The 21778-nt window shown below is 43.5% G+C and overlaps 1 protein-coding gene across 2 annotated transcripts; it reads left to right on the forward strand.

Moving 5' to 3' along the window:
- Positions 1-6013: 6013 nt before the first annotated feature.
- Positions 6014-15690, forward strand: LOC124002881 (PR domain zinc finger protein 2-like). Of its 2 annotated transcripts, none has more exons than XM_046310681.1 (4): positions 6014-6485; positions 9126-9236; positions 9423-14026; positions 14143-15690. In XM_046310681.1, exons 2-4 carry the CDS (start codon positions 9218-9220, stop codon positions 14158-14160), a joined length of 4641 nt encoding a protein of 1546 aa, XP_046166637.1. In that variant the 5' UTR covers positions 6014-6485; positions 9126-9217; the 3' UTR covers positions 14161-15690. The 2 variants fall into 2 exon arrangements, with proteins under 2 accessions (XP_046166637.1, XP_046166635.1); XM_046310679.1 differs by lacking the exon at positions 6014-6485 and adding an exon at positions 7416-7593.
- Positions 15691-21778: the final 6088 nt, after the last annotated feature.

The raw sequence follows: 21778 nt of genomic DNA on the forward strand, positions 1-21778 counted from the left end.
GTATCCCAATCGTACCGGTATCTCAATCGTACCGGTATCTCAATCGTACCGGTATCCCAATCGTACCGGTATCCCAATCGTACCGGTATCCCAATCGTACCGGTATCTCAATCGTACCGGTATCCCAATCGTACCGGTATCCCAATCGTACCGGTATCCCAATCGTACCGGTATCCCAATCGTATCTCAATCGTATCCGTATCCCAATCGTACCGGTATCCCAATCGTACCGGTATCTCAATCGTACCGGTATCTCAATCATATCTCAATCGTACCGGTATCTCAATCGTACCGGTATCTCAATCAAACCGGTTGGCGTGTAAGTGTCTACATTGGAAAACCAGAGACACACAGTCGATGGTTGCATCGGTTTGGAATAGGCTACCATTCGAATCGTCGATGTACAAGGATAACAATAAAATGCATTTTGTAAAACCATTTGGCTATGATGTTCTATCAAACATCTTGCACAAGTTTTCGGTCAAGCCATTTGATTAACAATATAAAAAAAATATACATGATACCCTCTAGCTATTTGTTTGTAAAACTTGCTTGATATCTCAGAAAACTCCAAGCACATGATCTATTTGTTATTTTATGTAAGATTACTGGTAAATCTAGGCAATAGCCTAATAAAGGCAGCATTATAATATATGATAGATTATTAAAAAGGCAATATTTTTGGCAACATATTTTGTGTTGGACTGTTTTCAGACAATTTGCTAATAAATAGCCATTATAAAAAAAGGAATGCCTAATTATATTTCAGGCCATCTCACTGTTAAATAGCAATCACTAGCACATTAGAGGCTGCTGCCTATATACATACAGTGGGGCAAAAAAGTATTTAGTCAGCCACCAATTGTGCAAGTTCTCCCACTTAAAAAGATGAGAGGCATGTCATTTTCATCATAGGTACACTTCAACTATGACAGACAAAATTAAAAGAAAAATCCAGAATATCACATTGTAGGATTTTTAATGAATTTATTTGCAAATTATGGTGGAAAATAAGTATTTGGTCAATAACAAAAGTTTATCTCAATACTTTGTTATATACCCTTTGTTGACAATGACAGAGGTCAAACGTTTTCTGTTATTCTTCACAAGGTTTTCACACACTGTTCCTGGTATTTTGGCCCATTCCTCCATGCAGATCTCCTCTAGAGCAGTGATGTTTTGGTGCTGTTGATGGGTAACACGGACTTTCAACTCCCTACAAAGATTTTCTATGGGGTTGAGATCTGGAAACTGGCTAGGCCACTCCAGGACCTTGAAATACTTCTTACGAAGCCACTCCTTAGTTGGTGTGTGTGTTTGGGATCATTGTCACGCTGAAAGACCCAGCCACGTTTCATCTTCAATGCCCTTGCTGATGGAATGAGGTTTTCACTCAAAATCTCACGATACATGGCCCCATTCATTCTTTCCTTTACACGGATCAGTCGTCCTGGTCCCTTTGCAGAAAAACAGCCCCAAAGCATGATGTTTCCACCCCCATGCTTCACAGTAGGTATGGTGTTCTTTGGATGCAACTCAGCATTTTTTGTCCTCCAAACACGACGAGTTGAGTTTTTACCAAAAAGTTACATTTTGGTTTCATCTGACCATATGACATTCTCCCAATCTTCTTCTGGATAATCCAAATATTATCTAGCAAACTTCAGACAGGGGTGGCAGGGTAGCCTAGTGGTTAAAGCATTGGATTAATAACTGGAAGGTTGCAAGTTCAAATCCCCGAGCTGACAAGGTACAAAATCTGTCGTTCTGCCCCTGAACAGGCAGTTAACCCACTGTTCCTAGGCCATCATTGAAAATAATAATTTGTTCTTAACTGACTTGCCTATGTAAAAAAAATATTTAAAAAAGACGGGCCTGGACATGTACTGGCTTAAGCAGGGGGACACGTCTGGCACTGGAGGATTTGAGTCCCTGGCGGTGAAGTGTGTTACTGATGGTAGGCTTTGTTACTTTGGTCTCAGCTCTCTGCAGGTCATTCACTAAGTCCCCCCGTGTGGTTCTGGGATTTTTGCTCACCGTTCTTGTGATCATTTTGACCCCAAGGGGGTGAGATTTTGCGTGGAGCCCCAGATCGAGGGAGATTATCAGTGGTCTTGTATGTCTTCCATTTCCTAATAATTGCTCCCACAGTTGATTTCTTCAAACCTATTGCAGATTACCTATTGCAGATTCAGTCTTCCCAGCCTGGTGCAGGTCTACAATTTTGTTTCTGGTGTCCTTTGACAGCTCTTTGGTCTTGGCCATAGTGGAGTTTGGAGTGTGACTGTTTGAGGTTGTGGACAGGTGTCTTTTATACTGATAACAAGTTCAAACAGGTGCCATTAATACAGGTCACGAGTGGAGGACAGAGGAGCCTCTTAAAGAAGTTGTTACAGGTCTGTGAGAGCCAGAAATCTTGCTTGTTTGTAGGTGACCAAATACTTATTTTCCACCATAATTTGCAAATAAATTAATTAAAAATCCTACAATGTGATTTTCTGGATTTTTTTTTCTCATTTTGTCTGTCATAGTTGAAGTGTACCTATGATGAAAATTACAGGCCTCTCATCTTTTTAAGTGGGAGAACTTGCACAATTGGTGGCTGACTAAATACTTTTTTCCCCCACTGTAGATTTGAAATCACTGGCCACTAATAAATGTAACACTAGTCACTTTAATAATGTTTACATATTTTGCATTACTCATCTCATATGTATATAATGTATGCCGCTCTGACATTTAAATATTCTTAATTCCTTTACTTAGATTTGTGTGTATATGTTGTGAAATTATTAGATATTACTGCACTGTCGGAGCTAGAAACATAAGCATTTCCCTACACCCACAATAACATCTGATAAACACGTGTATGTGACCAATAAAATTTGATTGGATTCATTTATTTTTAATATATTTTGTCAAATATAAAAAATAACTGTTTTTTCTTTGTCATTGTGGGGTTTTGTGTGTCGATTAATCCATTTTAGAATAAGGCTAACAAAATGTAACGTAACAAAATCTGGAATAAGTCTAGGGGTGTGAACTCCAAATGTAGGCCTAATTGATTTGTTCATGAAAGTATAGGAAAGTTCTGGATAAATAATGGTTTAGCCGATAGTTAGTAGGCTAGTCTTTTTCGGTTGTAACTGTAAAATTATCATATTTTGAAAGCTTTTAAAAGACCTTATACTACCCTATATTCAACATGAGTGCAGCCTATAGCCTACTGAAGGCATTTTCTTGCACTTGTTTGGTGAGGTAGGCCTTACTTATGGAGATGATCACATCACTGTATTTCAGGCTATGGAAAAGTCTACTACAATAATGAGTTATTACACTGAATTCATACTACAATCTGAAATATATGCATGCTGGCATGTCTGCAGCTTGAGAAAATGTGCCTGGCCTCCATGTAATATGCTTTGTGTCGGAGTTTGGCAACTATATAAAGGAGTGTGATATTTTGAACCAGTGACAGCCAGGACAGTTTGCCTTAGAATCCCCTCTCCTTTCCTAATAGAATACCTTATGAGTAATAAATACAACCTCTTACAAAAAAAAACTTGCTAGCTGTGCTTCTCGAGCTTGTTGTAATAAGAACAACTTGATTCCACAAACATGCGTGTCTTATATTTCACCTTGTGTTGTTAATAATGGGGTAGTTAATCCTAATTATAGTGGAGTACTAGTAATGATAGCTATCCCCTTCATAATCAGTAGTAACTCTGCCGGAGTCACTATCATGTGGCTATATGTGGCATCGGCAGTCTGCCTCAATGCTATTATCCAACCATAGGATTGACTATTATCCTGAGACCACAATTATACATGTCTCCTGTGCTGCCTCCCCTTTACATCCAATATGAGCACAGCCTGCCCAAAGTGCCAGACCCAGAGTCTTACATGAGCAGGTAAAAGAAGCCAATGCATTTATTCTCAGTTTTACAGTGCTCCCGGTGAGAGAGTTTTGGTCAGGGTGGTGGTCTGTTTTAGATATGAAATTGTGTGTTATATTCAGTTCCTGGAGGGACAAATGAAAAGCTCCCTGACATTCCGCAACATGTGTGGAAGGGCTTGTCCAATAGCATGAGACTAAGCTTCTCTGCTGTTGATCAAAGTCGCATTGGTGAGTTGAAAATGAGCCGCTTTGGGTTTGTTTTAACGTCACATCACTTTTCAGTTTTGTAGATAAGTGATCAATGTTCATTTGTTGGTGGTAAAATTCCGCTAGCAGTGCACCGTACGATATGCAGTGAGCGGCTCTGTGGTTTCTGACTGGCATGTGTGTAGCTCATATAAGTGTAGCTCCTGATACTTAGGATCATTCAGTAATGACCAGTGATCACAAGGGAGAGGAAGAACTACATCTGGCAGTGGAAGCAGAGTACATTATGAAGGCTTTCAACTCAAGAAAAATAATCATCTCCAGCCTGTTCTGGCATGCCTCAGAGAATCGGCACACCTTAACACAATTTTAGAGTCTGAAAGCTTTGTATATTGCATGGTTAATTGTGAATGTTGTAGTGCATGTCCAATTCTGGCCAACTTTTAAAAATCTGCATTTGTAAGATGAATTTGATTTGGGATCGCTATCCCCCAATGGCAGGAAGTTGCCTAGGCAACATTTAGTAGGCAGTGGAGTTTTGGTTTGGGATTTTCCTCCACTCTTTTCCCCAGGTGTCTGGGCCTCGAGGCTGATCCCTAAAGGCAAGAGGTTCGGCCCGTTTGTAGGAGAGAGAAAAAAGATGTCCCAGGTGTCCAGCAATGTTTACATGTGGGAGGTGAGCAGCAGAGGATAGAGCAATAGCCTCAAAGATCTACAGTACCTTCACAGACATTTAGGTTGTAAACATCACAGGCACAGCACATCCTCCATATTATATATGCTGTTATCCGTTTTCATAACATTTTAAAGATTATCATCCAGATAACCAATCTGTCGTCTGTAGGTGTAATATGTGTGTGGATGCTACAGACCCCATGAAGGGGAACTGGCTACGGTATGTAAACTGGCCATACTCCACTCAAGAACAGAACCTTTTCCCCATGGAGATCAACCGAGCCATTTACTACAAAGTGTTACGGGCAATTCAGACATGAAGTCTCACTGGTAAAATGTTATTCTCTAAACATTTGAGCATTAAAGCAGAGTGATGGTTTGCTATTTAGGCATGTGAATGCAAGAGTACTGGCTATTTAGCGACAATTTGTAGTACAACGCATTTCTCATTCCTGGATTGAGGTACGTTTTCCCGAGCCATATCTCACGCTGGCTCCGCAGCGTCTTAATCTACACAGGGATTCTGTCCGACCCTAGTGCAGATGTAAGCAAGCGGTCGGATCTGCCGGCTAGTATGGGGGTTATTCTCATTGAAGCCAAATGAGAGAATTGTGGTAAACTTTTTTTTTTTATTCATGCAAAATACAAATTTGCATTATGCTGTCTCTGCTATACTTGGGTATAATAACCCATTTATAAAGGAATTACATTTTTCAAAAATGTAAATACATAGTTTGCCATCTACAGCTACTGAAATGTCAGGACCTAACATTCTTGTTGGACTTGACAGGCACAACAAGAGCCCAAGTATTTCATCCTGTCTCTCAGCAAACCTGTCTCTGATTTGTTCCCATTCTCCTCTTTTCTTGTAACAGCCAATAGGACCCGGGGAAGAGTTGCTGGTGTGGTACAATGGGGAAGACAACCCTGAGATAACAGCTGCATTAGAGGAAGAAAGAGCCAGCAATCTGAACAAGAAAAATTCACCCAGGGCAAAGCGAGGTAAGGCGTACACCCCTAAAATTATAATTTCTCTATTACATTTTGCAGTACATATTTACCAAGCTCTTCGATACGATAGCTGGCAGTGGGTGGCAGAAGTCGAAGGAAATTGTCCTTACGCCCATTCGAAGTTGAATTCTTGATAGCATGCTAGCTAGCTAGCTTAGCTAACAGTACAGTGAGGTGTAACTAACTAGATGCAGTAATTTTCCTTTCCAAACTTTCCATCTCAAATGTAGTTTTATGTTCCTGTTAATTCATAAAGGTTGATTGCAGCTAAATTGGTAGCTATTGTGTAACAACACAGACAGCACGATACTGTCAACATTGGCTTGTCGGATAAATAAGTTAGCTAGCTAACGTAAACGTCACCACGAACCAGCCACCGAGTTTTCTGGGATGTGACCTTTCCAGACTAGCAACTTATTTGCGAGCCACGTTATTTGACCCGTTGATCCATTTGCTACTTACCTATATTTAAGAGGTATCCAATTAGCTAGTTATGTTACAGGACTTGCAGGTTAGGGATTGCATAGTCTGATCGGTTTGTTTCACTCTGCTGTCAATTCAGCTCGGGTAGCAAGCTAACAGGCTAGGTCAAGCACGGGCGTGCTAGACTGCAAAGTGCTGGTGTTTGCGTTCAGAAAATAAAATAACTGATAAACAGTTGCCGTTGTGGTAAAGGGATGGTAGATTACTCGAGGTATGTGTCATACATGTGCTGTAAACCCTTAGCTTCATCTAGTTAGCTACCTGGGTACGTGTATCAGTTTTGTCTGTGCCATCGCTGGGAATATGCCTGCCCTGAAATGAAACACCCTTTAATCATTTTCGACGTAACAAATACGATTTAGCTGAACCGTATAGGTTTCTTATACTTTGACAAATTTGAAATGTTCATGTTTCCCAGGTAAGTGAGCTCCATTTTAATTTGGCTTCGGGACTGTAGCTACTAGCTAGCTAGTCAGCCAAAGTCAATGCAAAGTTGAGGCAATGTAGTGCTGCAGACAAGGCCCAGGATGCATGTAGTTGCACAAGTTCTGTAGTCCCACCCTTCCTTTCTCAACAATACCAAGTCTTAAAATCGAGTTGCATTTTGCATAATAATTACCTGCTAGAATGAAATTCATACTTTTTTCTCTTTGAAATTGACCTCGTGTTTTCCTTTCAATATGAATGATTGTCAAGTTTGGTGTAGGCCTATCTATGCGTTCAACCCCGGTCTGTTTTTAATTTGCACTGATTTATTGACTGAATAGTGATCGGGAGACGCATAGGGCGGTGCACAATTGGCCCAGCGTTGTCTGTGTGAGGGGAGGGTTTGTCCGGGGTAAGCCGTTATTTTAAAATAAGAATTTGGTCTTGCCTAGTTAAAAGTTAACTAAATAGTCACGTTCACACCAATGCCCAGGGCTAAAATAGATTTTATCCCGGGGCAAAACTGAAACCACACGGATTACGTTAAATTGCGTGCGAGTAGAGCGTCAATTCACATGCACTAAGTAGTTTTATGCCAATTACATTGTCATGAAAAGCCATAATAAACAGTTCTATTTATGTTTGCTATGTAGCCCTTGTGAATTGTGTTCATTTTGACTCACATTATGTCCTACGGGAGCCACCGTACCTGCCTCCTGTTATGTTGGATCACGAACAGGAGCGTTGTAACGTTAGTTAATACACCCTAGCAGTTTTTAAAGAATGTAGCTAGTCTGGTTATTTATACGTAACAGTATTCTCTCTTGAACGGAGTTCAAGTTTCCCAGTCGTAGCCTGCCTAGGCTATATGTCTGTGCTTGGCATCAACAAAGGTAGGCATAAAGTTATTGCCTTCAAATATGTATTATTGTCACTGGAGGCTAAACTTAACACAATATTGACACTTTCTAACTAACTTATACATGTCACAATTCCAGACGTAACAATGCACAAACGGTCTTTTGTGGCGTTTTATATGCTCGCTGTACCGGAATTGCTTCACGTAAATGCGGGGGGGGACAGACTTGCGTTCTAATGTGAAGTGCATGACGGCTTTGACGCTCGCGGCCTGTCTGTTTTCTCTCATTCACTACGGTGCATTCTAATTCCAGCGTTTTCACACTCATAAAAAAAGTGGTATTGCTGGAGCAGGCTGGCACTGACTTTGCAGGGCTAGTCAATCAGTGTTCCATTGTCTCCTAATTTGAATATTTTACTCCAGAAAAGTGACGGTTGGTTTCAGGCAACTCTGCTTGTGTGCACACAGGCTTAGCTTGCCCACGACCAGTTTTTGCCTGGGACTAAGAACATTGCCATGTTAAAAGGCCTATTGAATACTATCAGTGAGTTGTGTTAAAGTCTCAACATTCAGAATTGTCTGTTAAGAAAGCCTACTTGTCATTTATCTGCAATCCCTCTTTGACAAATCATGTACATATCTGCATCAAATTTCCAACAAGTGGGAACTATCTATACACCATATAATCTTTCAATGTAAGTAAATTAACTTCTGGGGAAAAACTAAATGCTAGCACAATTTCAATGCTTGTTTTCAAGCACTCAAACTTGTTTATTTTGCTGACTTGAAACCAATTTGAGGGGCACAGGTGACTGAGCTGCAACACGTGTTTCTGTGGCATGAATCAGGCTTTGTAGGCCAGGCCAGATGACCTTATTGTCACAGCAACTCCAGTGATGACTGGATGCTAGCCCAGTCTCTTGAGGCTGGCTGATATCAACTCAAAATGGTCTCCTGCCGAGGGACATAGCCACTACATTGATCAGCCATTCCAAAAATATCCATGTCTCTTCGCATGACAGTTTGTTCATTATGTAGCTTTGTGTTTAGTATGACTTGAAAAATTCTGAATGAAGGCATCATAGCTGTGAAAATGAATTTAGGCCATAAGTTGTATTTGACCGTGTTGGATGTTAGCCTGACTTTTAATCCTGCAGCTGTTTTGAAGAAGGGGAAAAATATTCTGTATGGTAATGTCGATAGACAATTGATGACATAAGCACATGTGGTACTTGGCCAACATTGTTTAAGATCCTGTTCAGCAGTCATACAGTATATTGCTTTGCTTTGTGTTAGACAAATATAATATTATGAGTTTGAAATTCCATGTAGTTTTAAGTGCCAACCAATACACAGCACGGTTGTGAGTTGAGGAGTGAATTAGTACACTTTCCCCACTAGATGTTCACTTCTCTGAATATCTTTCTGATTTACTTGTGTAGAAGTAGTCCAATGTCAACATTTTAAAGAAACTTCATTCCACATTTTACCAGTATTGCTTTGGTGTGAATTTTTTTATTTGAGTTTGGCTAATGTTTGTTGGTTGATGTGTGCTTTTTACCTTAGCCAGAAAACTGTTGGAAAGAGCCAGACAGGCTTGTTTGGGTGGATTCCGTGGGCCCAAACAAACAGGCGGAACCAAACCTATTGTCACAGAGATGTGGGATACAGAGGAAGGTAAGTTGCCCCATTTTATAATAGATATTTGTCATTTGGGAAGTCTGTCCAGGTGTAGCTAGTTAAGTCATGTTATTCATGTATTTCAACCATTTCGGCTGGGTTTCCCCCTTTAAATTCTCAGAATATTTTTTTTACGTTGAAATTAAATGTTACTTTTTAAATTCTGTTTCTCTGCGGTTTTAGGTCCAAATGAGGAGGACGAGAGACCCTCTCCTTCACAGGGGACTCGGGAGAGCTCCACCATGGGGAGTAACAGCCTCTCTCAAGCCCAGTTCATCTCAGCAGCAATGAGAGAGAAAGATGAGGGTGATGAGGAAGACCCAAGGGATCTGCGGCCGTCGCAGAGTGCTCTGTCTGCTACTGAAGCTGAGTCGGAGGATAGGTGTGAGCAGCCTGATCTGCCACTAAGCCATAGCAGCCCAGGTGAGGTGGGGCCTGGGAGCCTTCAGACTGCCTCATCCCTACCAAGGCCTGAACCAGAGGCTGACCCATACCTCGACCCTGACCTTGAAGGTGACCCCCACGGAGAGGAGTCCCATCCCTGCCAGCACTGCGAGCGCCATTTCTCCACCAAACAGGGCTTGGAGCGCCACACCCACATCCATGCCACTGCAAACCAGCAAACGCACACGTTCAAATGCCGTTACTGTGGCAAGTCCTTTGGCTCGCAGGTGGGACGTCGGCGGCACGAGCGGAGGCACGAGAACGGGCCAAAAAACAAAGGCCAAAGGCCTGGCTCACTGGCTGGAACTGCTACTTTACTCAGTCCTCTGGGGCAGGCTGACTGTTCCAGCCCAGACTGTGCCACTGTCTCTGGCCACTACATTGTCATGGGGTCCCCGCTCCCTGGAGGACTTATGCAGAGCCCTCAGCTTGTGAGGAAGGACCCTGTGGCTGAGAGTGACCAGCCCTTTATCGTGGATGAGAATGGAGAGACAAAAGAGCTTCATCCTTGCAAGTACTGTAATAAGGCTTTCGGCACTCACACTAACATGCGCAGACACCAACGCAGAATCCACGAGCGCCACTTACTGCCCAAGGGTGTGCGCAGGAAAGGCATGCTGCTGCAGGAGAGCCCGCAACAGCAACAGCAGCAGCAGCGTCTGCCTGAGCAGTCCCCCAGTGCCAGCCCACCCCCTGTCTATGTGCCCAGTGCAGACACTGAGGATGAGGGGGACCGAGAGGAGTACATGGTCGACATATCCAATAATATCTCGGAGAACCTCAGCCTGTACATCGACGGCAAGATCCTGTCCACTAGTTCAGTCAGCGGCTGTGAAGTGATCGAAGTGGACTCCAGTTCTGCAGCACTGTTTGGTCTCGATGCAGTGGTCATCAGCCCCAATCAGATCAGTCAGGCTTTCAAAGTGGACACCAGGACCTGTGCTGTGAAGCAGGTCTCCAACCTCGGCCAGCCCACGACGAAAAGGAGAACGTCGACACCCCCGCTCATGCCCAGTCTTAAAATGGAGTCTGAAAATGGGTCCTCTGCCTCTTCCTCCTCCACGTCTTCCTCATCTACCTTGTTGGTGGAAAGTCTCTTCCCTCAGTCCTCAGACTCATTAGCATTTCAAAAGGAGAAAACTATCTATCTGTCTCCTAAGCTCAAACAGCTCCTCCAGACTCAGACAGACGGTCAGAAACCCACCATCGCCCTGATAGCAGACAGCCACAGATTAGCTCCCCCTCTCTCCGTTACGTCTTTGCCTGCAGCCTCAGGCAGGTTTAAGAGGAGAACGGCTTCCCCTCCCTCGTCTCCACAGCTCAGCCCTGCGCTGAAAGCAGATGGCTGTAAGAGCGAGGCAGGGGTCTCGTCGTACACCCTCAAGGTGCCAAAGCTGGAGAGCCTGGGCATTTCCTCTGCCTGGAGTCTGTCCAGCAAAGAGGAGAGGAACACCATGAGTCCCAGCGGGAAGGACGGGTGCAGCTGGTCTGCCTCTCGGACCGGAGGGAACTCGTGTAATCAGCAGCCCTTGGACCTTTCCAGTGGCATCAGTAAATGGAGTGACAGCTTCAACAAGACGCCCAGGGAGGAAGTGCTGGATTTAAGCATGAGTCGGAAGAGTACAGCGGAGCCAGAGTCCAAGGGAAGTCCAGCTCCGACACAGCCCCACACCAAGAAGAAGAAGCCCAATACCAGTATGCTAGAGAAGGTGTTGATGAATGAGTACGCTGGCTTAAACCCAGCAGGAGAGGAGGGCTCTTGTGCCTTGGGAAGCCCAGATTCTCAGTATACTGCAAGCAGTGGTACAGGCACAGGTTCTCACAGTCCCTCTTCCAATATGCCCTTTGAATCAGCCGATCCCTCTCCCCCCTCTCTAACCCCTGTCACTATGAATCCCTCCTCCCCCTGCGTCTCCAGCCTGACCTCTCCAACTCCACCTCCCCCTGTCCTACCCTCTATGCCCTCATCAGACTGCCCCACTTCCAGCTCTCTCCCTGTCCTCTCCCCTAAAATGTCCCCCAGATCCATTGACCATTGTGAGGATGAGCCAGTTTGTGTATCTAACTCTACTACAGCAGAGACAATATTAGCTGCAGTAAGTAACAGTTATGGAGATGTTACTAAGCCAGTAGACCCCACCCACAATACAGATCCCGTTATCGGGAAAGCTTTATCAAACCCCTCTACAGAGTCCCCCTCAGTATCTGATGCTGTCCCTGTGAGTCTGTCCTCAGCACAATCTAAACCTGCTAGGAGTGGGAACCACATTTTCTTAGATATCCAAATTAACCCAGACCTGGAACCGATTATTACTGAGGGACAGGGGAAATCCCAATGCTCTGAACTCCCTGTTTTATCACCCGTAACAGAATCCCCCCTCACTGCCTCATCGACCTCTCCTGTTGGAATATCAGATGTCCCAGCTCCGTCAGTGGTATCCCCAGCATCACTCTCTAGCACTGTGATTAAAGAGGAGGTCCAGCACATGGATCAGCTGGCTGATTTAGGCCTTCCTCCTGGTGCCACAGGGTCTTCACCTCCATCTGCCGCTGCTGCTGAAAAGCCCTCTGAAGAGGTGGTGGAGGAGGAGGGATTGGAGCCAGACCCCTTCAGTAAGAGCTTTGTGTGTAACGTGTGTGAGGATCCCTTCCGCTCCATCAAAGAGCTCAGTCGGCACATCGTGGAGCACGCGGCTGAGTGGCCCTACAGGTGTGAGTTCTGTGTGCAGCTGTTTGGGAATGCCCCGGCCCTGCTGGAGCACCGTACAGCCCTCCATGGTGTGGGACGCATCTTTGTCTGCTCCTTCTGCTCCAAGGAGTTCGCCTTCCTCTGCAACCTCCAGCAGCACCACAAAGACCTGCATCCCAGCCAGCCGTGCACACACGCAGCGGTGGAGAGTGGCAAGCTGAGGCCACAGAACTACACAGACCCAGCCAGGGCCAAAGAGGAGAGTAACCTCTCAACCACAGGGCCTGAGTCCTCTGCTGAAGCTGCCTCCTCCCAGGGGGTCTCTGATGTGAAGAAAGAGCAGCCTGATACTAACGGGAAGCATGAGGAGGCTGGACCAGAGGACCCTACTGAAGAGCTCTATACTACAATAAAGATCATGGCTTCTGAAGGAGGCAAGCCTAAAGGCCCAGACGTACGCCTGGGCATTAATCAACACTACCCCAGTTTCAAGCCACCCCCCTTCCCCTACCACAACCGCACGGCTGCAGACTCAGTGGCCTCGGCCACCAACTTCACTACCCACAACATCCCCCAGACATTCAGCACTGCCATCCGATGCACCAAATGCGGCAAGAGCTTTGATAACATGCCCGAGCTGCACAAGCACATACTAGCCTGTGCCAACGCTAGTGATAAGAGGCGGTACACTCCCAAGAAGAACCCCATCCCTCTCAGACAGATAGTGAAGCCTCAGAACGGAGCTCTGTCACCTGCCTCTGCTGCCAACGCAGGGCACAACGCCTTCCGCAGAATGGGCCAACCCAAGAGGCTGAACTTCAACCAAGAACCGCTTGGCAAAACCAAGATGAGTTCCCTCAGTAAGAAGAAGAACCAGCTGGTTCAGAAGGCCATCACTCAGAGGAATAAGACTGCTGCTACTGCTAAGGCCCCGAGCCAGGTTAAAGAGGAGGAGCCGCAGGGGGTCCATGTGTGCCCTCACTGCAGTCGGGAGTTCACTTACCCTGCCAGTCTCAGTAAACATATAGCAGTCAGCTGTCCCATGAAGCCTGACTCGAAAAAGGCCAAAAAGGGAGCAGCAGCAGAAGAGGCAACACCAGCTGTAGATAAAAACATGAGCCTTCGAAGGAGAACCACAGACTCTGAGATCCAGCAGCCAGAGACTGCTGAGCCGGTGCCCAAAACCCTGGGCAAAACACGCGCTCGCACTTCTGGACCCGGCTCTGCGGAGGCTGAGACCACACCGCGGCCAGGTAAAGGAAAGACTGCTGTCACACAGGTGCGTACGAAGAGGCCAGCGTCTTTCCCTGCTGCCACAGTTTCTCTCAACATGAAAAGTAAAAAAGGCAAAGTTCAATCATTACCCCCCACCCCGTTGCCCTCCGAGACTCCCAGTAACTCTGCACCACTGCCAGCAACCCAGACAAAGCAACGCACGGGCAAGGAAATGCTGCCTAAGAAGGTAGCAGAGGTGAAATTGCCCCTACAGAAGCAGTCTCAGGTGCCGCCTAAGAAAGAAGGGGAACGGTTCTCTCTGAGAGCGAGGGAGCGAGCTGGTGGGCCGGTGACCCGGAGCCTACAGATGGCCAACAATGTAGCTCCTGTGGAGGTGAAAACAGAGAACCTCTCCAGCCAGGGACCTAAAGAGACCCAGGTAATGTTACTATCAAACGGTGTCCAGTCTCAGCCTATGTTCATGCCAAGTTACTACTCACTTTTAAATAATCCTTTACACAATATTCTGTCTTGATGCGTTGTCTCATCTTCCAGGAGTCCTTGCTGAAATGAGCCAGGTAAAGCCATGTCGATCTGAGGAGAAAGAAGTCCCTGGCTAGGATGGTGTTGCTGTGCTGGCTCACCTCTGAGGAGATCCTCTGGCCTTCCCAAGGTTCTGACGGACAGGAGGATCTGGAGGTGGGCTGGCTCAGTTACAGGACATCATGGACTCTGCTCTCTACACATCACATGCTGTGTTGGCTGAACAGGAGGGATGCCTTTCTCTCCATCACTCACTGTGAAATGAGCCTGAGACTTTTAAACACAAAAAAGGAACGATTAACAGACTGTAAATTAATATATACAGTCTGTCATATATTTTCAGTCATAACTTGACCCATAACATTGACATTGGGGTTCTGTTACGGTTAAAAGCTGATATATTGCAAATGGCAATCATTTATATCAGTTCTCAAAACTGGTCTGTGTTTCTTTCGCTGTGTTTTTGGTTTACTTGTTTGGTTGTTGAGATGTTGGAGGATTCAACAGTCTTTTAATGCATGTGCTGATTATCCAGTAGAACTAGTCAGAACCCTGTCCCTCGCCTGTGTCCCATGTTAAGTCTTGCACCTACTTTAATTAATACAAATAATTTGCAAATGAATATGTACATTTGATTTCATGTAATATTCCATTGAGAATACATTGTGGAATATCTCTTATGCATTTATTTTTTATTTTTTGTTTATTTGGGAAGCTAGGATTAAACCGCTGTTTTCAACTGTAGAAGTGGGTTGTCTGAAAGGTTGGCTGAAAAGAGTGTGTGCAAATGTGTTGTGTGGCAGACATGTGCTGTATGCGCTGTCTGACAACAGTTGACCCCTTCATCTCAAAGTTCTGGTATGTTTTGTCTTCATGTTGTTTATCAGAGCAGTACCAGCAGGGAAACCTGCCACAACTAGAACAATGCCACTTAACACCGTTAGTTCCCAGAGAAGGGATAGGAAGATGAGATTTGCTCTTCACGTTGAAAATGTGAGTGGCTAAGGAACACTGCCGCTTATCCAGTTGATTGACATTGTGGATTTCAGAGGCTCACATGTTGATGTGTTATACATAGTTATAAGTAGCCCCTCTTGTCTGAAAGCACTTCAAGAAGAAAATCTGCCAAACTGTTTTGATTAGATCAGTATGAATCCTTAAAGGACCAATGCAGTCAAACATGATTTTCTGTATTTTCTAGATATTTCCTCGCTGGGGTTGGAATACTACTGTGACAATTATGATGCTCTTTTAATGTAAGAGCTGTTTGAAAATACTCACCCAGACCACTCCCAGTCCTAGCAAAAATCTTGAGAAATTGCTCTTTTCAATTTTTATTGAAATTAGTAGGGTACTTAATTGTTACCCTGAAATGATTTGATATTGAGGTAAAAATGACTGCATTTGGACCTTTCAGTTATTTGGTTTTAAATGTGAAGAATGGGATTTAGACATTTCTATTGCACATGACTGAAACGGAGTTGCCTCAGAAAAATAATTTAAATGTAGTCATTGGAATATTTCCCTGTAACATTTTCCTGATTAAAGACTCCCTATAGATTTGCTTTTTTCTTTTATTTTCGAAATGGTCCCGAGACTTGATTTCATCATTATGATGTAATCAGGTGAATTTATCTGAAATATGTAGCAGCAATGATCTTATTGAGGATTGTCAAAAAAGTTCAAATGTGATGTTCGGAAGTATTTTCAAAGGTTTGAAAATTGGAATCATGTCTGGAGATGTGAACAGCTGGAGAGTAGTCGCCACTGTGTTCCAGTAATAAGGACGGCCTAGAAAATTGCTTCAGTTCTAATGTTCCTTTCCTTGCAGTGGCAAACATGCCACGATCATAGATTGTAGGTTATTTCTGTACCTAAAGTTGTGTGGTTGTAGAGGTAGCGTATCTTTAATGTGATCTATACTGAACAAAAATATAAACAACATTTAAAGTGTTGGTCACATTTTTCATAAGCTAAAATTAAAGATCCCAGAAATGTTCCATGCGCACAAAAAGCTTATCTCAAATTTGGTTACATCCCTGTTAGTGAGTATTAATCATTTTCCAAGATAGCCTGTCCACTTGACACGTGTGGCATCTCAAGAAGCTGATTAAACAGCATCATTACACAGGTGCACCTTGTGCTGGGGACAATAAGCAGCCACTCTAAAATGTGCAGTTTTGTCACACAACACAATGCCATGGATGTCTCAAGTTTTGAGGGAGCTTGCAATTGGCATGTTGACTGCAGGAATGTCCACCAGAATTTGTTAATTTCTCTACCATAAGCCGCATCCAATGTTTGGAGAATTGGGTAGTACATCTAACCTACCTCACAACTGCAGACCATGCGTAACCACGCCAGCACAGGACTTTCACATCTGTCTTCTTCACCCTTTGGCATCATCTGAAGAGGGGGAGGGGCGATGCTGAGGAGTATTTCGGTCTGTAATAAAGCTCTTTTGTGGGGAACAACTCATTCTGATGGTCTGTGCCTGGCTCCTGAGTGGGAGGACCTGGCTCCCGAGTGGGTGGGCCTATGCCGTCCCATGCTCACCCATGGCTGCGCCCCTGCCCAGTTGTGAAATTCATTCATTTAAATTGACTGACTTCCTTCTTTGAACTGTAACTCAGTAAAATCTTGAAATTGTTGCATTTATATTTTTAGTATACATGCAGGTCTAACAAATGATGACATACTTGGACATATTATTCTACTTTGATTATGATTTGTTCCTATCTACACCATAACGTGCTATATAGAGTGATTCTCCCGTCTGTCTCCGTGTACAATGCTCACCCTATGAGGAGAGGGAGTATGACTTAAGTGCTCTTTGCATATTTGGGTGGAAAAGTTCATTTAACCATTGATTATTAATAAAATAATAAAATAAACCTTATATGATATTTCCGTTTGACATTTTCATCTTATATGTTTGCCTTCCTGCATCAATATTCTTGAGGATTCTCTTGAGTTAAATTAATGGAGAATCTTCTAATATACCCTGAGTGGACAAAACATTAGGAACAACTCACTAATATTGAGTTGCAACCCCTTTTCCCTCAGAACAGCCTCAATTCATCAGGGGCATGGATTCTACAAGGTGTCAAGCATTCCACAGGGATGCTGGCCCATGTTGACTCCAATGCTTCCCACAGTTGTGTCAAGTTAGCTGGATGTCCTTTGGGTGGTGGACCATTATTGATACACAAGGGAAACTGTTGAGCATGAAAAACCCAGCAGTGTTGCAGTGTTTGACAATCAAACTGATATGCCTGGCACCTAATAACATACCCCGTTCAAAGGCATTTACATCTTTTGTGTTGCCCATTCACCCTCTGAACGGCACACACACAATCCATTTCTCAATTGTCGAGGCTAAACAAATCCTTTAACCTGTCTCCTCTTCATCTACACTGATTGAAGTGGATTTAACAAGTAAAATCAATAAGGGATTATAGCTTTCACCTGGTCAGCATATGCTATGGAAAGAGCAGGTGTTCCTAATGTTTTGAACACTCAGTGTATGGTTGAAGATTCATGAACAAAGAAAAATATACCTGTTGACCTCATTATGTAAAACATATGGTTCTAATTTACATATTACATTATTTTTCAATTTGGCGTCTGTGTACGCTGCCATGTATGATTGAATGATTTTGGTTAGGTCCTTTTTAGTTGTGATTCCATTGCAGAGTCATCGTACTGTACATTCAGGCATCTGTTTTGGCAAGGTGAGCTCATCTTGATCACCTGGTCCAAGTTTTTTTTAGTCATCTATATGGATTTTGGCTATTGGATATAATTAAATGCATAGAAAGAAAATCTATACAACAGGATTCCACATGAAAGTAAATTATTTGTCAGTTCTATTCATTCTATTCCTAATGCATTTCATCCTTTCCGATAGGTGAAATCCAGATCATTTATGAAGTCTGGGCCATGGTGGTGAGTATTGAGTCCTATTTGGGATGCACAGAGATTTGTCCATCAGTCACTATGCACAGTCTGATTGCAATGTAGTTGATTTCATAAACGCATACTGATTATGTATAGGTTAGACTACAGAATGACAAGCGCATTGATGACAATGTACTTGAGTATGATGGGAGAGAGGTCATCCCAAGGGGAATGTGTCCTCAGAACATGACTGACTGAATGTCTTTCATCTGACCTTTTAACTTTACCTGCAATATGACAGACAGGGGCTCCAATCCTGTATCCTGCATTGTCTTCTCGACATGCCAAAGAATAGATATTAATTTCTTATTTAAAAAATAAAAGTCTGAAGCATGATCAGCCCCCCATAGATTAATTATCTTGCTGTGGCTCTAGTCAATCATCATGATTTATTTTTTCCTGTAGAGCCAGAATACTACCTGAGGAATAGCTGCTGGAATCGGGCTGTGCTCAGAATGCCAAAAGCACCGTTTAATTAATTTCCTAGTCTACACATGACAGAGTATATACAGTAATGTGATATTCTGGGTGGTCGATGAAGCTATCCTATATTGGCATTGGCAAGTTTCTGCCAAACTGAAAGGCTCTCTTCTTTTCGAAAGCTGAGACCAATACTATAATCAAGCACACAAACCGGCGCACCGCACACAAACCGGTGCGGTGCGCCTGACACCAACTACCATACCTTGTTCAAATGCACTTAAATCTTTTGTCTTGCCCATTCACCCTCTGAATGGTACAAAATACGAATCCATGTCTCAAGGCTTAAAAATAATGATTTAATCAATATCCTCCCCTTCCTCTACACTGATTGAAATGGATTTAACAAGTGACATCAATAAGGGATCATAGCTTTCACCTGGATTCATCTGGTCAGTCTATGTCATGGAAAGAAACGGTGACCTTAATGTTTTTTTACACTCAGTGTATATACTGTAAGTCGGGAAAAGTAATAACTTTTGATACGCCTTGATTATATTATCTGAAAATATAATATAGACCAGGGATCATCAACTAAATTCAGTGCTGGATGATTTTTAGTGGAGTGGATGGTCGGGGGTCCGGAACACAATTTGAAATAATTTGTAGACTGCAAACTGCAAGAAGGCCAAACTGATATAATATTAGAATGAAACATCAATCTTGCTTCCATTTGTTTATGATCACGTGTCTCTCTATTATTTGTTGAAATACTTGGGAACAGAGTTCCAAAATTAAAATAACTTGAAGCTGATTTCTTGGTGTTTTTACACCCAACAATGAAAATGTAACCATTTAAAATGTTTTATTATATTTTTTTGCTCAGTGAACATGAGGGGGTCAAATAAAACCGCTGCCAGTTGTGGAACCCTGATATAGACTGTCGGAGGACCATGTCGGGCTGTGATCTGGGTGTATTTTGAGAGCAGTGCACTGTGAGTCATCACAGTGTGGGTGATACCTTGCAAAAAGACTGTTCTGTGAAAAACAATAGAGCCTTTACACTCCAGTCGGCCTCAAGGACAACAACACCCATGATGCAAATTAGTCCTAAAATCACTCACTTACCGGTACACAAATTGCCCCAGATTCACTGTAATGTGTGTACTTTAAACTTAGGAGCACTGCATACAAATTGCATCAATACAGCCTGACCAGGACAGAAAGTGACCTAATCAGAAAGTCTGGTTGATGGCCAGGACATAGTGACCTTGAGACGTCTGAGGCTGGTGCTAAAACATAAACACAACATCAATTTTAAACAGAGATCAAATAGTTTTGACTACTAAGGTAAAAGATTTAACGTACAATATTAATGTTAACCATATGCTATGAAATTACACAGTATTTAGAAAACCTGTGCTTCAAATACCAAGTGTACTGTACAGTGCATTCAACAATTATTCAGACTCCTTGACTTTTCCACATTTTATTACTTTACAGCCTTATTCTCAAATGGATTCAAATGTTTTTTCCCCTGATCAATCTACACACAATACCACAAAAACTGTTTTTATAACTTTTTGCACATAAAACAAATAAACGTACACAAGTATTCAGACCCTTTACTCAGTACTTTGTTGACGCACCTGTTATGACGCTGCAAGCTTGACAAACCTGTATTTGGGGAGTTTCTCCCATTCTTCTCTGCAGATCCCCAAGCTCTGTCAGGTTGGATGTGGAGCGTCGCTGCACAGCTATTTTCAGGTCTCTCCAGAGATGTTTGATTGGGTTAAAGTCCGGGCTCAGGCTGGGCCACTCAAGGACATTCAGAGACTTGTCCCAAAGCCATTTCTGCGTTGTCTTGGCTGTGTGCTTAGGGTCGTTGTGCTGTCGGAAGGTGAACCTTCGTCCCCGTCTGAGGTCCTGAGCGCTCGGGAGCAGGTTTTCATCAAGGATCGATCTGTACTTTGCTCCGTTCATCTTTCCTTTGACCCCGACTAGTCTCCCAGTCCCTGCCACTGAAAAACATCCCCACAGCATGATGCTGCCACCACCATGCTTCACCTTAGGGATGGTGCAAGGTTTCCTTCATACATGATGCTGCCACCACCATGCTTCACCTTAGGGATGGTGCAAGGTTTCCCCCATACATGATGCTGCCACCACCATGCTTCACCTTAGGGATGGTGCAAGGTTTCCTCCATATGTGACACTTGGCATTCAGGACAAAGAGTTCAATCTGGATTTCATCAGACCAGAGAATCTTGTTCCTCATGGTCTGAGAGTCTTTAGGTGCCTATTGGCAAGATCCAAGCTGGCTATCATGTGCCTTTTACTATAAAGGCCTGATTGGTGAAGTGCTGCAGAGATGGTTGTCCTTCTGGAAGTTTCTCCCATCTCCACAGAGGAACTCTGGAGCACTGTCAGAGTGACCATCGGGTTCTTGGTCACCTCCCTGACCAAGGCCCTTCTCTCCCGATTGCTCAGTTTTGCCGGGCGGCCATCTCTAGGAAGAGTCTTGGTGGTTCCAAACTTCTTCAATTTAAGAATGATGGAGGCCACTGTGTTCTTGGGGATCATCAATGCTGCAGAACGTTTTTGGTACTCTTCCCCAGATCTGTGTCTCAACACAGTCCTGTCTTGGAGCGCTACAAACAATTCCTTTGACCTCATGGCTTGTTCTTGCTCTAACATGCAATATCAACTGTGTGACCTTATATAGACAGGTGTGCGCCTTTCCTAATCATGTCCAATTAATTTAATTTACCACAGGTGAACTCCAATCAAGTTGTAGAAACATCTCAAGGATGATCAATGGAAACAGGGTGCCCCTGAGCTCGAATATCATAGCAAAGGTTCTGTATACTGCAAACATTTCTAAAACCTGTTTTCAGTTTGTCAGTATGGGGTATTCTGTGTAGATTAATAAGGGAAAAAAGTAATTCAAACCATTTTAGAGTAAGGTTGTCACGGAACAAATGTCAACGGGTCTGTATACTTCCTGAATGCTGAACAAAAATATGAAGTGTTGGTCCCATGTTTCATGAGATTAAATTTTAAAAATCGTATTTCCCTCATTTTGTGCACAAAAAACGCCCTGTTGGCATTTCTCCTTTGCCAAGATAATCCGTCCATCTGACAGGTGTGGTATATCAAGAAGCTGATTAAATAGCTTGATAATTACACAGCTGCACATTGTGCTTGGAACAATAAAAGGCCACTCTAAAATGTGCAGTTTCGTCACACAACACAATTACATCAATGC

Source organism: Oncorhynchus gorbuscha, linkage group LG18, assembly GCF_021184085.1.
Source record: "Oncorhynchus gorbuscha isolate QuinsamMale2020 ecotype Even-year linkage group LG18, OgorEven_v1.0, whole genome shotgun sequence".
In the NCBI taxonomy this organism is placed as follows: Eukaryota; Metazoa; Chordata; class Actinopteri; order Salmoniformes; family Salmonidae; genus Oncorhynchus; species Oncorhynchus gorbuscha.

Bases quoted from the DNA above. Each gene is read 5' to 3' on its own strand.
- LOC124002881 (XM_046310679.1), top strand. From the start codon at position 7,569: ATGTCTGTGCTTGGCATCAACAAAG. The intron at 7,594-9,125 runs GTAGGCATAAAG...TTTTTACCTTAG, and splicing joins TGTGCTTGGCATCAACAAAG to CCAGAAAACTGTTGGAAAGA. The intron at 9,237-9,422 runs GTAAGTTGCCCC...CTGCGGTTTTAG, and splicing joins GATGTGGGATACAGAGGAAG to GTCCAAATGAGGAGGACGAG.